The 16,295-nt window shown below is 44.1% G+C and overlaps 1 protein-coding gene across 2 annotated transcripts in view; it reads left to right on the top strand.

Moving 5' to 3' along the window:
• LOC147035297 (regulating synaptic membrane exocytosis protein 4-like) overlaps positions 1-16,295 on the top strand; it is a 334,003-nt gene that overhangs the window by 302,514 nt on the left and 15,194 nt on the right. For both annotated transcript variants that reach the window (XM_085896622.1, XM_085896623.1), the window contains one exon: positions 2,303-2,404. In XM_085896622.1, coding sequence (XP_085752748.1) covers positions 2,303-2,404 — 102 coding nt within the window. The remainder of the gene's footprint in view (positions 1-2,302; positions 2,405-16,295) is intronic.

Raw genomic sequence — 16,295 nt, 5'->3', positions numbered from 1 at the left:
CATTTGTGTCTGTGGTCATGCTGGGTTTGTGCCGTGTCCGTGCCATGTCCGTGCTGTGAGGCTGTGTCGTGCCGTGCCATGTTCGTGCCGTGTCATGCCGTGTCGTGCTGTGCCGTGTCAATGTTCTGCCCCAGTGGAGGGGGAGGGGGAGTGGTGCTAGGGGTAAGGGTGTGGGCTGGTTGTGGGTATTAAGGGGGATGGTGGAGGGAGTGTGGGATGGTGGTAGGTACTTTGGGAGTGATGGTTGATTTGGGATTGTGGAGGGATGTTTGAGGGGTGGGGGGGGGGGGGTGATGGTGGTGAGTGTTGTGAGGGTGATGGTTGATGGAGGATTGTGGAGTGAGGGGATGGATGTGGTGTGTGGGATGGTGGTGGATATTGTGGGGGGGGTGGTTGCTGGGTGGTTTTCGAGGGGGGAGGATGTAGGAGAATGTGGGATGGTTGTCAGTATTGTGAGAGTGCTGGTTGATTGGGGATTGTGGGTGTATGGTATATGGGGGTGTGTGGGATGATGGTTCATGGGAGATAGTGGAGGGGGGTGGGTTGCAGGATGGTGGTAGGTTTTGTGGGGGTGATAGTTAATAGGGATTTTCAGGGGATGGTGGTGGAGGAGGGGTGTGAGGTGGTGGTGGGTATTGTAAGGGTGATTTTTAATGGTGGATTGTGGGGATGATAAAGGTGGGTGTGGGGTGGTGGTCGATAGAGGATTGTGGAGGTGAAGAAGGTGGAGGGGGGACCCTGAAAGTTTTAGCTCCCTCGGTCAAATGTTCTCAGAAGAGTAGATGATGCATCCATACTTTTGTTCGCTAAAAATAGATGGAGGATCCTTTGATTTGTAGAAATTTCTGTTGATAATGGATAATTATTTTCAGTTGCTATTGTGGTAACTGCCGGGCAATGGCAACAGGTGCTGATTCACCACTTAATCATCCGTGTACATTTGCTGGTAGCTAGATAGAGATGGTGTTGCGGTTTCAAGTGACGGCTGTTCCTTCCACTCAATCGTGGGGATTGCATCCCATCTCAATTCTGGTGGATAACCACAAGATCTAGCAATCTCTGTTGTTTCATCACTGCTCTGTAAAATGTTCTGAGCACAAAAGCGAACATTTTGTATGCTCGACCCACACTCAGGTATTTCGGTCAAACCTCGTCCTATTTCTGGCAAACAGGGTCTTTCAGCCATTGGTATAGCATGAAACCATCTCAGTTTTATTACTATACAAGCACCAAGGACGAATCGAGTTGGCAAATTTGTGGAAAATCGAAAATTATTCCCCATTTGAGTTCAATCGTACCGCGATGCAACTAGTAGACAGTAGCGATATGGTGGTCGAGTTGCAGAAGAAGTGTGATGTCACAATCAAGCATGTAGAAGAAGAATATTTCGACTTTTAATCGCAAAAATACTCATTTTATAAATCGGAAATCAGAAAATGACATCATATCTATTTTGTAGGGTATCAAGTGATAGATTAGCATCGAGGTGGTCTGTTCATTTGCGCTCTCCTTTAAGCTTGGGCAGGATAACAATCATACAAGTCTCAGGTACATGTGTGACCTGAAGGAGAATATTTGGATAGAGAGGTGAGAGGGAAGGGGGAAGAGCAAGACCAGAAAAGAGCCGGAAAAAACCTGTATGGCCTTCAACCTCTCTATGGGGAGAATGAAGCAGATCCTGTGACTCAGCTTCCTGTCACGAATTTCCCATGTCAAAGAGGGCCTTGTACTCCATTGTCTCACAAGGCAAGATGGGAAACAGCATCAATCTACAGGCAGAAACTATATTCAATGGAACTTTGTATGTCGGCTTTGTGCACAATTACAAAGTGTGGACAGAACTGGAAGGACTTAGCCCTGCAGATAGTTCTGGGGCAACGGCCACCTTTGGAGGCCAGTTTTGAGGTATGATCTTCCCAAGAATATTATAGCCGATGGTGAGGCCCAGTAGATACAGAGGCCATACCTATCTCAGAGGGTGACCACAGAAATTAATTGAGGAATTTTCCAACTGGTCCTTACGAAAGGAGAAAGTGAGAATCTGGATCATTCCTGTATTAAAAAACATGTTGCAGGTACATGATTAGGTGTTTATTTGACCTCTGGTATGTCAGTCTGGATATTTTTTGAGTTACCATTGTAATGTCGCATCATAACTTTCGGGTGAATGTTAAACTTAACCTCCCTTATTTTCACGCATATTGATTCAACACCTTGTGGAACTGAACTGGGTTCATGATTCCAATGAAGAGAATCGATCATTCGTATCCCACTTATCATAATAATTCCTCTCTCTCTGCAGGAGAAATCCAGATCTCCTTGATGGATAGGACAGGTCACCTGGAGGTTGAAGTGAATCGAGCCAGAGGGTTGAGTGCAAAGCGTGGTTCCAAGTACATCCCAGGTATGCAGCTCCACCCCTTAAACTGTATAAAGCTTATTTTTTTAAGAAGGTCTCATAAGTTGTAATGTTCTTATTTAAAAAAAATTCTGAGAATAAAACAAGTAACCATTTCAAGATCTGTTGGATCTAAATCTTCTCAGGCACTGTAAATTGGCTGTGATAACACATCACAGGCCAACATAGGCAGGGAAGGAAATTATAAAAAAAAAATGAGCATTACTCCTGTAATAACAAAATGAAGAGTTGTATGGCACGAATGAATATGTATGGTAAGAAGGCAAACTGCTCGTGATCGCATTGCTGCACCCCTTGACCTCATGTAACTCTGCAGCCAAATGCCTGATACACATGATGAATGAATTCCGTCATTGGAAGCATAACACTGAGTGGAAGAAATAAAATATGCATCACAAGACAGTTTCTCTTTATAAAACATTTATATAAATTTTCAGGAGAAAGCAACAGGCCCATAATTCTGAAAATATGATGCGCAACTACTGCAGTGTGAAGCTCTAAGGCTTCAGGAGCTGCAAAATTTAGAAAATGTTATTGGCAGCTATATGTAACGAGTTTTCAAACAAGATTGGAGAAGGTGAAGTTTAAAATGGAAAGAAAATGGTCCATTCATGTAACATCTCATCCAAGTACATACAAGAAAGAGACGTCATGCAAAGCATGATAATTGCAAAATCCACCCCCCTCTCCAAAGGTTGCCATGGATACATCAAATTGATCATTTCATTAAGATTGAAATTGACAATCGTAATCAAAGCTCAGGTCGAGCAGATGGAAAGTGATTATTTTTCAGATTGAAATTGATTATTTTAGAAGTTTCACCTTGAGTTGACCTTTGACCTCAAAAATAGTTGGTTTCCAAATTCAGTGATGCACTATGCAATTGCTGCTCAATTTGCAGGTTAATCAGAAGAAAATTAATGATTTTTTTCAGATGAAATTTGATGATTTTAGAAGTTTGACCTTTTGACCTCAAATAGTTGCTTTCCCAATTCAGTGATGGACCTTGCAAATCCAGTTCAAGTTAATAGGATGTAAATTGACGATTTTTCAGTTGAAAATTGATTAATTCAGAAGTTTGACCTTTGACCTTTTGACCCAAAATATAGTTGGCTCCCCAATTCGGTAACAATATGCAAGTCCTGTTCAAATTTCAAGTCAATTGGATGAAAAATTATTTTAGAAATTTGACCTCAAGATGACCTTTGACAGTTTTTGTTTTTATATACATTGTCAAGGCTCATATAAGAGCTAACACACAACGCACAGCAAGGTGGGCATAAGACAAGAGGGGTGGGAGAGAGAAGGACAAAACAGTGGGGAACAGTGATATTAGATCTGTGGAAGGGAGAGGGATGGGGTGGGGAACATGGGGAATACAAGATGGACATTACAGGGACTTTCAGGAAGGAATACAGGGAATTTGAAGGAGATGGGTTTGGGGTGGAATAATGGGGGTAGAAAAGATCGAGGATTTGGACGGGTGAAGATAAGAGGTGGTGGTGAACGGCTGTTTTGAAGGCATGGAGGGAAGAATGGGATTAAATAGTGAGGGAGTTTATTCCAAAGGCGGGAAAAAAGAGGAATAAAAGATTGAAGGTTAGCAGTGATTCATGATTTTGGTAGTTTTACCAGAAGGGGCTTGCTGGCGGACCTTGAGCGCCCTGTGGAAATATGGGGATATGGGGGGGGGACATATTGCAGACAGAGCGGGGGGGGGGCGAGACCAGAGAGGAGACGGTACAAGACAGAAAGACCAACTACCTGCCTGCGGTGAGAGAGTGAGAGGCCCAAAGACTAGGCCTCACCCCGGGAGATACCAACAATCCTAAATGCCTTGGTTTCACAGCGTGAAGCCGAGAAAGGTGAGAGGCAGGAGCACCAGCCCAGAGGGGAGAGCAGTACTCCATCAGACTGCAGAGGAAAGACTGCGGACCTGTGACCTCAAAATCAAAAGGCTTCTCAGTTGAGACTACCTCGAAAACTTACTAAAACTAGACGACCTCACTTCCGGTTCCGGTTTTGGAGCAGCGAGAGATCTCCTTTGGGGCAAACTGCTGATGTTCTCAAAGCTAAGTTTCCGGTTGTTATTTGTCCCGTTTTAACTGTTTAATTTTCTCACCTACATGTTACTGTGTGTTGCTAGTTCGGTTTTGTTTCAAAAATCGTGCTATTTTGTGAGTATTTTTGTCGACGTTCTTACCTGGTGCTTGAGGCCTAGGCCTAGGCTTGAGGCCTACCGGTTCCACTCGGTGTTCGATCATTTTTTTTTTTGTTGTTTTTTCTCCCCATTACCTTCAATTTATATCCTCCCCATTACCTTCAATTTTGATCCTCCCCACTTTCCAAACATCCCCCATTCTCCCAACTAATCTCTTTCTTATCTCAAAAGAAAATAAAAAAAATAAAAAAATAAAAAAATAAAAAATAAAACATAAAAAATAAAAAATAAAAAAATAAAAAAATACCCCACAACAACAACAACACGCTCACCTTCTCCCGATTCTGCTTCTTCTTCCTCTTAACTTCCTCCTCGTCTTCTTTCTCGATTTTTTTTTTACACTTCCATGACCTAATCTGTTGAACTCTCTCATACATTAATATTAACAACAACAACAACAACAACAACAACAACAACAACAACAACAACAACAACAACAACAACAACAAAAATATATATATATATATATATATATATATATATATATATATATATATATATATATATATATATATATATATATATATATACATATATATACATATATATACATATATACATATATACATATATACATATATATATATACCCGACAACAACAACAACAACAACAACACGCTCACCTTCTCCCGATTCTGCTTCTTCTTCTTCCTCTTAACTTCCTCCTCGTCTTCTTCCTCGATTTTTTTTTTTACACTTCCATGACCTAATCTGTTGAACTCTCTCATACATTATTTTTAACAACAAAAACGATCTTATAATGCTTCATCTTCCTCTCTCACACATGTGGTACTCTTTACTGTTTCACAATGCACTACTCTTCTGCTATTTTAACAGACTGCTCTCATTTCGACCTCTCCTTCATTCCTTGCCTAAAAAATCCAACTATTACAGCGCTTCCTCTCTCCATGCTCTGAATTCGCCTTCATTGCATCCATCAAGAATTGTGTTAAATCGCATCTCTGATCTAAAACTTTTAAAAACCACAGTTTGCCATGGATGCTCGCTTTCCATCAAACATTCTTTTTTTCCAACTTCAGTGCCAACTCACCCCCCCTCACCCCTCAATATCACTCTCAAAGCAACCATCCCAATCTTCTCCCTCCAAGCCTCCCTCTCACCTCTCTCAAAAATTCCCCCCTCACCTTTCTCCCACCTTTCATCCCCCTCACTCTTCCTTCTCAAAGTTACCCCCCTCTCATCCACCAACCTGCCTCCCTCCACTGCCCTCTCACCTCCATCTCTTCACTCCACCTCCTCAAATCCTCAACTGCCTTCTTCCTTGTCTCTTGTCCCCCCTCTCCCCCAGCACCACAGAGCCTTTTCTCCTCCTCATTCGGCCCCCTCCCCTCGCTATTCTGCAATACCCCACACTCCTTCAGCAACCCTCCTTACCTGCCCCCCTCGTCCCTTGTCCTACCCTCCCCCTCCCCCTCCACCTCCTGCACCCAAATCCTCCTCCCCTTCCTCTTCATTAAAAGTGTGGACCTCAAATATCCGGGGCCTTCGCTCAAACCTTTCAGATCTTTCCATACAGGTTGCCACTGACAAACCAGACATTATCTGCCTAACAGAAACTTTCCTCTCCCAAGACGTGTCTGACTCCCAAGTATCTCTCCCTGGTTACTCCCTCTTACGGTATGACAGACCTGAGCCTCGTCCTGGTGGAGGTGTTGCTCTCTTCATCAAAGACTCTTTTCCTCACTCTCCATGCACTGCTCTCACTCCCCCACACCCCCAGGAATACCTCTGGCTTCGGCTTCCCCTCCACTCCCACCTCATGTTTATATGTGTACTGTACCGTCCACCGAACAGTGATGACTCCATCTACACCTCACTATCCGAAAACATGGACCATCTTCTATCTTCTCATCCAAACTCTCTCTTCCTCTTATGTGGTGACTTCAATTGTCATCACGCCAGTTGGCTAGGTGTGGGTACCTCTCTCACCTGCCATGGCACCTCAGCAAAAGCTTTCTGCGACTCATTGGGACTGACTCAATCGGTCAACTTCCCGATCCGGATCTCAACCAATGGTACTCCATCTCTTCTGGATCTGATTTTGACAAATTTCCCTGACAATATCTGCTGCTCTTCCTTCGCTCCAATTGGTTCTTCTGACCACATCCTTGTCAAAGTGGACATCTCTCTGGCTGTTATCAGAGAACCACCTAACTGCCGTCGAGTCTGGCATTTCACTCAAGCCGACTGGCAGGGTCTCCGAGCAGCCATCAAACTTACAGACTGGTCTCCTATTACTACTTTCTCAAACATCAACTCATCCTGGGAATTCTTTCAAAGAAACTTGCTCTCCCTCATGCACAGATTTATCCCCTCACGTGTTCAGTTGTCTTACCCTTCCTCCCGCCCTTGGTTTACTGAAGCATGTGGCGAGGCAGTTGTCGTGAAACAACTTGCCTTTGCCTCATGGAAAGCAAACCCAACTGAGGGGAATCTCAGTTCTTTCCACAAAGCTCGGAACAAGTGTGTATCTACCCTCAGGAGAGCCAGAAAACAACATCTTTCTCATCTCAAGTCTGAACTCTCAAACCTCTCTCCCTCCTCAAAATTCTGGTGGCGTTTAATCAAATCTGTTTCTGGTGTATGTTCCCCATCCATCCCCTCCCTTACCTCAAATGGCCGCACTGCTGATTCCACACGTGAAAAAGCTGAAGGTCTAAACTCGGTGTTGGCAGCTAAATCTTGTGTCCTAAACCCATCACTATCTCTACCCACTTTACCCAGTCGCACCCAACTGTCCCTGGACTCTGTATCCTTTTCTCCTGACAAGGTGGAGAGTTTGCTTTCAAACCTCGAGTCAGATTCTGCAACCGGTCCAGACGGCATCAGCCCACATGTCCTCAAAGCCTGCTCTTCTGCTCTTGCTCACCCTCTCTCTGTTCTATTCACCCTCTCATTTGCCCAAGGTCATCTGCCATCTGCTTGTAAATCTGCTAACATCACTGCCCTGCATAAAAAAGGTGCAAAAACAGATCCCTGTAACTACAGACCAATCAGCCTTCTCCCAATCATCAGCAAGGTGATGGAATCCATCATCGCCTCAGATATGAAATCCTTCCTCTTCTCCTATGGCTTGATTTCCAATCATCAATTTGGTTTCAGACCAGGTCACTCTACCCTGGATATGCTGCTTCTGCTCTCCCATCAATGGATGGAGGTCCTCAATGCCAGACAGGAAATCCGAGCCGTATCCCTGGACATATCACATGCTTTTGACACAGTCTGGCACCCCACCCTACTCACCAAACTCTCTTCCCATGGTATTCAAGGCCATCTCCACTCATGGCTCGCAGACTTCCTCTCCTGTCGCAGTCAACGTGTGGCCCTAAATGGAGTTCTTTCATCCCCTCTTCCTGTGCAGGCTGGAGTTCCTCAAGGCAGCGTTCTGGGCCCTGTTCTTTTTCTTGTTTTCATCAATGATCTCTCGGACTCTCTGGAAAATCCTCTATTTCTCTTTGCCGACGACTCCACCCTCTGCCGTACCATCTGTCATCCCTCAGACCGGCAAGCAGCAGCTTCTTCGCTCACTGCAGATCTGGATAAAATCACAAACTGGTCCAACACGTGGAACATGTCTTTCAATCCAGACAAATCTCACACTCTCACTATGTCTCTTCGAAAGGACCGTTTACAACCCCCCCCCATCCACTTTCTCAACAATCCTCTGGAAGAAGTCTTTTCTTTCAAGCTTCTTGGTCTCACTATCTGCCATGACCTTTCCTGGGAAAGTCACTTTTCCAACCTCGCCTCAAAAGGCAGTCGCCGACTGGGAATCCTCCGTCGTGCTAAGTCCTTCCTCGGCCCTCTTGAGCTCCTGACCACTTACAAAGCTTTTGTCCGTAGCCTGATGGAGTACTGCTCTCCCCTCTGGGCTGGTGCTCCTGCCTCCCACCTTTCTCGGCTTCACGCTGTCGAAACCAGGGCATTTAAGATCATCGGCATCTCCCGCAATGAAGCTGAGTCTTTGGGCCTCTCACTCAATCACCGCAGGTTGGTCGGTGGTCTTTCTGTCTTCTACCGACTCCTCTCCAGCCTTGCCCCCCCTGCTCTCTCTGCGATTTGTCCCCACCACATTTCCACAGGGCGCTCAAGGTCCGCCAACAACCCCCTTCTGGTAAAACTACCAAAATCACGAATCACTGCTCATCTTCACTCTTTCATTCCTCTTTTTCCCGCCTTTGGAATAAACTTCCTCACTCTATTCTTTCCCATTCTTCCCTCCAGGCTTTTAAAACAGCTGTTCACCACCACCTCTTATCTTCCCCCATCCAAATCCTCGATCTTTTCTACCCCCGATAATCCACCCAAGCCCACTTCCTTCATTTCTCCTGCTTTCCTTCCTGAAAGTCCCTGAAATGTCCATCTTCTCTTCGCCATGTTCCCCGTCCATCCCCATCCCTCTCCCTTCCACAGTTCACCTAATGTGTCTGTTCCCCACTGTTTTGTCCCTTCCACTCCCGCCCCTCTTGTCTCATGCCTCCTTGCTGTGAGTTGTGTGTTAGCTCTCATACGAGCCTCGACCAAGGTATACAAAAAAAAAAAAAAAAAACTTTATAAAGTTTCATGATGATTGGTTTGGAATTGTGACCTATAGGCAATTGACAGACAGACAGACAAACACAGAATAACAAAATCAACTGACCAATATACTGGAAAAATCTTCGGTTTTGCAAGTAACAAGGATACACACAAGGAACTTTGAGGCAGGAGGAGGGAATTTGGCTCATCATGCCTGTGCTATATGCACATCACATTATATCTATCGAAAAGTTATTTACCTTGACGACGAGAGTGAGGATGAGAACATTGAGGCCAGCACAGACATTGTCAGGGTCATTTATGGTGTACAGGTAAACACATAATATGACAAAAATATATATTACTCGTATAAAGCCCATCAAAAATTGACAGGTTGGAACACATTACTTTATGATACAGTTACATGAGCATGCCAAAGTTTGAAGCCTGTGCCTTGTGTCAGGTATGGTTATAGCTTCTTTATTTATTAGACATGGCATGTATGTAAATTAACACTCGTTTTACTTTGCTTGCATTACACATCACATGCAGCGAATGTCCCCTCCCTGCACCTTGTAGTTATTGTTATTTTATAAAACGCCTTGTTATAAAATGCCACCAAAACTGATCGATCTGATGTCTGAACTCTACTCTGGTACTGAGAGTGCTGTAAAGTGTGGTGGTACCATCTCTGACTTATTCCAGTTGTTACTGGAGTTCGTCAGGGGTATGTACTGTCCCCCACACGTTTCAGCACTTGTATGGACTGGATTTTAGGGAAGATGTCTGAGAGATCAAGCTGCGGTGCATCGTTTGGGAATGTCAAGATCTTGGACCTTGATTTTGCAGATGATGCAGTCATCTTTGCGGAGACTTTAGATATCCTTTAGGGGGCCCTCGAGGTGCTGAATGAGGAGTCGGAGCTGCTGGGATCCTTTAGGGGGCCCTCGAGGTGCTGAATGAGGAGTCGGAGCTGCTGGGATTACGGGTTTCTTGGGTGAAAACTAAGATCCAAGCTTTCAGTGATATCTTCGATGCTGCTGTCCTGTCTATGTCTGTTTGTGGTGATATGAGGATGTTGAGGTCGTGGAGAGATTCACTTACCTTGGCAGAGATATTCATGTCTCTGCTGGCTGTGAGTCAGAGGTCAATAGACGTCTGGATCGGGCCTGGGGAGTCATGGATTCACTGGATAATGGGGTGTGGTGCTGCCGGTACCTGTGTGGGAGGACGAAAGTCTGAGTCTTCAAGTCCTTGGTACTTCCAGTCTTGCTCTATGGATGCGAGACTTGGACTCTGACCAAGGATCTGAGACGGCGACTTAATTCCTTTGGTACCAGGTCTCTTCGGAGAATCCTTTGCTATCGCTGGTCGGATTTTGTGTCCAACGAGCGGTTGCTGAGAGAGACTCAAATGAGATTTGTTACCTGCATAGTCCGTGAGCGTCAGTTGCGGCTGTATGGACATGTGGCTCGTTTTCCTGACGCTGATCCTGCTCACCAGATTCTCTCAGCGGGGGAGTCTCGTGAGTGGAGGAGGCCAGTGGGCCGACCACGTGCCTCGTGGTTGCAGCAGGTTGACCATCATCTCAAGGAGTTGGGGATGGGCCTGGCATCTGCCTGGGGGATGGCCAGACGGAGGCCCCTGGAGTACCGGCGGAAAGTGGACGCAGCGACGCGCTGTTCTGGCACATGCTCCCATTCCTGACCTGGCCTTGGTACATCACCATTGATGCCCAGTTGCAAGTCACTGTCTACATCTCCAAAAAAGAGACGTAACTCTTTAATGGAAAATGTTTTTCGAGATTTTTTATCGTGTAAAAATAGATCCTTGTGAACACACAGTCTTGTCAAAAGATTGGCCTTAAAACCCTTCTTTAATCGACCTTTTCAAGGGGACAGACATCACACCAACAAATATACAAACGCACAAACACCTACTTGTTTGTTTGTGTTTTATATGGTAGATCATTCCCACTTAAAATTGTGAAAGTTCTTTTATGCCTCCACTGACGAAGTCGCCGGTGGCATTATGTTTTCGCGTTGTCCATCCATATGTCCGTATGTCCGTACGTCCATGATAATTTTCTCTGTTTTATCCACAACCACTTATCTGATTGACAGGAAATTTTCACCATAGGTGCAACTTCTCATGTAGAATGTTTTTTATGACAATTGTGACGTCATAGGTTACGTAGTTTAGCAGCCATGTTGGAAAAAACGAAAAACTTTGGACCTCTTTATCTCAAAAACTGCTCCATATAGAAAAAAATGAAACTTGGCACATATGAAGTTGTGCCAAAGGGAAAGAAGTCTAATTTTTTTGATGATGTCATAGGTGGCTTCATTATCATGTCATAATGGCATATGTTAAATGCTTTATCCGAGTAGTATGAAAATTTTGGGGGTCATCTTGAGTTAAATTGTATTTGGGGAAAAAAATTGATGAAGCCATCGGTCATGTGGTTCGTCAGCCATGTTGTTTTTAACATAAAACCTTCAAAAATCTTCTCTTTAAAGGCTGAACAGATTGAGGTGAAACTTTACAGGTATGATCGCCTCTGCATGAGGAACAAAATGTTTTCCAACTTTGACATCATAGTTTCCATGGTATGGCAGCCAGACTGGATTTATCCTCAAACTTTTAAAAAATCATTTTCTCCAGAACGGCTTGATAGATCGAGGGGAAACTTCTCCCACACATTTCGCAATCATTGTGGATATCATGGTATTCACAAATAATTAATATCTCACATGGTCTGGCAGCCATATTGGATTGAATGAAAATATTTGAAAAATTATTTCTTTTGAACTGGTTCATCAATCGACATGAAACGTCACAGTTATGATATGTAGTCATGGGGAATATTTGTTTTGAATTTCAACCTGATCAGATGTATAGCCTGGCAGCCAGAAAGACAAGGAAATATGACACAGGTGGAGGACATTCAGCCCATCATGCCTGCACGAAGACCATACTAATTTATCTGTACAAGATCCAAGGAAGAAAATGCAAATTTTATTTTTTTTTATTTTTTTTTATTTTTAATCTATTTCATTTAAGTTTTTGCAGCTTTTGTATTTGTTTATTCTTCTTCCTCTCACGGGAGAGGGCATGGGCTTGGTTAAAAACACACAGCATCAACCACATAACACCCTGTGACGAGACCCCCACGAACAGCACTCCATACACATGCACACAATCACCCACCAATGCACAAGCTACTTAAAAGTCCTGTCAACATCCCTATACCCCTCATTCTCCATAACTTCCAGGTACCTATCTATTTCTAATTTAAACTTATCTACTGCTTCTGCTGCCACTACCTTTGTAGGGAGGCCATTCCATGCATTAACTACTCTCTGAGTGAAAGTCCCCTGCCTTACTAGCATCTTCACTCTCGTATTCTTTACTCTCAAGCTATGGCCCCTAGTTCTATCATTGTCTACTCTGTTGAATAACTTATCTGCACTTATTTTATCTACACCTTTCAATATCTTAAACATCTCTTTCATATCTCCTCGTAACCTCCTCCTTTCTAGAGAATAAGCCCTGTCTCCTTCAGTCACTCCTCATGGCTAAGCCTAGCTAGGCCTGGAATAAATCTAGTAGCCCTATGCTGAACCCTCTCTATGGCATCTATGTCCTTCCTAAATTGTGGTGACCAAAACTGCACACAATATTCTTGATGAGGCCTCACTAAATTCCTGCACAATGTTAACACCACCTCTTTTGATTTATAAATGATCCCTTCTGAATACAACCTAAAACCCTGTTTGCTTTCCCTATCGCTACCTGGCACTGTGATGCCTGCTTACCTCTCAATTGTATTACCACCCGCAGATCCTTCTCCTGTGTGACACACTCCAAAATTGCCCCTTGCATCCTGTAATCTCTATTTTCATTGTTCTTTCCCATCCCCAACACCTTACACTTGCTCAAGTTAAATTGCATCTGCCAATATTTTGCCCAATCTATGCAAGTATCAATACTTTGCTTAATCTGATCACCACCCCCTCTGCTATCCACTTTACCTCCAAGCTTTGTGTCATCTGCAAATTTGGAAAGCTTACCTTTCACCCCACTATTCAAATCATTGATGTAAAATTTACATTATTTACATTGTAAATAATGAATAGTAATGGTCTGAGTACTGATCCCTGAGGTACCCCACTACTTAAATCCTCCCAGCAAGACATCCTCCCACTCACAGCCACTCTTTGCTTCCTACCACTAAGCCAGCTTACAATTTAATTAGTTACCTGACCAGCCACTCCACAAGCCCTCACTTTGGCTAACAACATCCGATATCAAATGCCTTCTTAAAGTCTAGGTATATACTATGTCCACTGCCTTTCCTCAACCACCCAATCAGACACTGTTTCATAGAACTCTAAAAGATTTGTTAAACAGGAACAACCTTTGGTAAACCCATGCTGACTACCTTTAATTAGTTTGTATTTGTTTAAATGGTTCCTCATCCGGTCCTTAATTAATGTCTCCAACACCTTCCCCACAACTGAAGTAAAACTATCAGGTTTATTGTTTCCCAATTCTTCTCTGGATCCCTTCTTAAATAATGGTGTTACATTTGCTAATCTCCACACCTGTCCTGACTCCAGTGAGCTATTGAAAATATCCGTTATCATCTCACTCACCTGCTCAGCCACCTCCATCAATACTCTCGGGTGCATATTGTCTGGCCCCGGAGCCTCATCTACTCTTAGATTACGTAGCTGTTCCTTTACTTCCTCCACTCCAACCTGGATCTTCTGTAAAAGCCCTTCCTCACCTCCTTCATAGATACTCGGCTAGTGACAATTCTCCTGACTCTTCTTGTATAAAAGTTGAAGAAAAATACCTGTTTAATAAGACGGTCATCTTACTTTCATTACTGACCACTCTCCTGGTGCTATTCCTCAATGAGACCACACTGGTCCTAACCTGTCCTTTTCCCCTGATATACTTAAAGAGAACCTTGCTATTATGTTTAATATTCTTATCCATGTCCTTTTCATACTCTCTTTTGGCTTGCCGAGTTATTTTCTTAACTTGCCTCTGTTTACTACGATAGTGATATAAATCTAACTCCAGTCCTGCTATTTTCTCCTTAATAGCATTCCTTATCTTATTGCTCATCCACCCTGGCCTCTTTCTGTTTCTAGTTTTACACCTCACTGGAAGGTACTTACTCTGCACTCTACACATTTGGTCCTTAAAGTTTCCCATTTCTCTGATGCTGATTGTCCTGTTGTTCGAGTCTCCCAATCTACATCACCCAATTCGCTCCTCATACCCTCAATGGTTGCCTTCCTGAAATCTAATAGCCTTCCCCGGCTATCCTGAACTCTAACCCTTTTTAACAGAATCGTTGCACACATGAAGTTATAGTCACCTGCTCCTAAATGCTCCTTCACCTCCACCTCCTCCTCCATATTGGGATCGTTAATTAAAGGAGGTCAAACACTGCACTTCCCTTGGTGGGCTTATCGACAAACTGGGTTTAAAAGCAATCCTGGACTAAAACTAGGAAATCCTCATCCGCTCTGCCCTTTCCCTGTTCCTGGACCCAATCTATCCCTGGCAAGTTAAATCCACCATAATCAATACTCTTCCCTTACCACATGCCCTTTTTTATTCTTCATGTGCTCCTCTTTCCTCTTCTTCCTTCACACCCAGAGCCTCATAAAAGCATCCTACCAGTATATTTCTGTTTTTACAATCTCTAATCTCGACACGTACAGAATCCTTGACATTTATTCCTTCCTTAATGTCACATTGTCATCCCTTTCTTTTGATACAATGCTGTCCTTTACCAGATTGCTACTCCTCCTCCTATTCTCTCCTTCCTATCACACCGATACATCTTGTGGCCTTCTAATCCTGTCCTCCAGTTACTCTCCTCCTTAAACCATGTCTCACTCACTGCAACTATATCATACTCCTCGATATCCACTTTGGTTTCAAGCTCTTCCATCTTATTATTTAAACTTCTGGCATTGGTATAGAATATGTTTAACTTTTCCCTTCCTGAAGTTCTGTTTTCTTCCCTGGCCTTGCTCGTAATAATTACATCATCAGTTCCTTCCTTAATGCCTTCTTCACACTCCACTGACCTAAAAAAAGCCTAAATTCCTTCCTCAATTCCCACGACAAACCTTGCTGATCCATTTCTATCTAACATACGGCCATCATTCTGGAAACACTCCCTTTGGTCCTGAAATGATTCCCACTACTTATTAAATGATAAATCTTCCTTCCTACGCCATTCTTTCAGCCATTGGTTGATGTGTATCGCTCTGCTCATAATTTCTATTGCTCTGCCCGCCCCCGTTGCACCGTCACCACCGCCTGCCCCTGTTGCACCGTCATCACAGCCCGCCCCCGTTGAACCGTCACCACCGCCTGCCCCCGTTGCACCGTCATCACAGCCCACCCCCATTGCACCATCGCCACCGCCCACCCCATTGCACCGTCACTACCGCCCGCCCCCGTTGCACCGTAATCACAGCCCGCCCCCGTTGCACCATCGCCCCCGTTGCACCGTCACTACCGCCCGTCCCCGTTGCACCGTCATCACAGCCCGCCCCCATTGCACCATCGCCACCGCCCGCTCCCGTTGCACCGTCACTACCGCCCGCCCCCATTGCACCTTGGTTTTTTTTTTGTACCTAACAGCTTGGTTTTTTTTTTATCCCCAGACTCACAAGGCCCCAACTGACGTAACGCTAAACTTAACATGAGGCCTCCCCCCTGCTTCTTTCAATACACCTACTCAAATACCTGTGAAAATTGGTATGAACACAACTACAGCTTTATAAGTGCAGTTCCACAGGCCCTGACACAAATCACGAAAACAAAATCTGCAAAAAAGTTTGAGAAGGACTGGAAATTTAGTTTTCGAAGGATTGAAAGGAGAGCTCACCACCCAACTGTCCACGTGCGCCAATTCCCAAACTGGAAGTCTGGAAGTAACATAAAAAAAATTATTTAATTTTTTAAAGCTGGGTTTCGGGATGATGTCATAGGTGGCTTTGGTATGATGTCTTTGTAATGATGTCATATTATTGAACATTTTTGAGGGTCATCTATGGCTAAATTGCATCGTGGGGTTGG

Source organism: Eptatretus burgeri, chromosome 1 (assembly GCF_056783735.1).
Source record: "Eptatretus burgeri isolate ZD-2024b chromosome 1, Ebu_testis_v1, whole genome shotgun sequence".
Classification (NCBI taxonomy): domain Eukaryota; kingdom Metazoa; phylum Chordata; class Myxini; order Myxiniformes; family Myxinidae; genus Eptatretus; species Eptatretus burgeri.
Note: the sequence above shows the minus strand (reverse complement) of the source record. Positions and strands in the feature narration are given on the sequence as shown.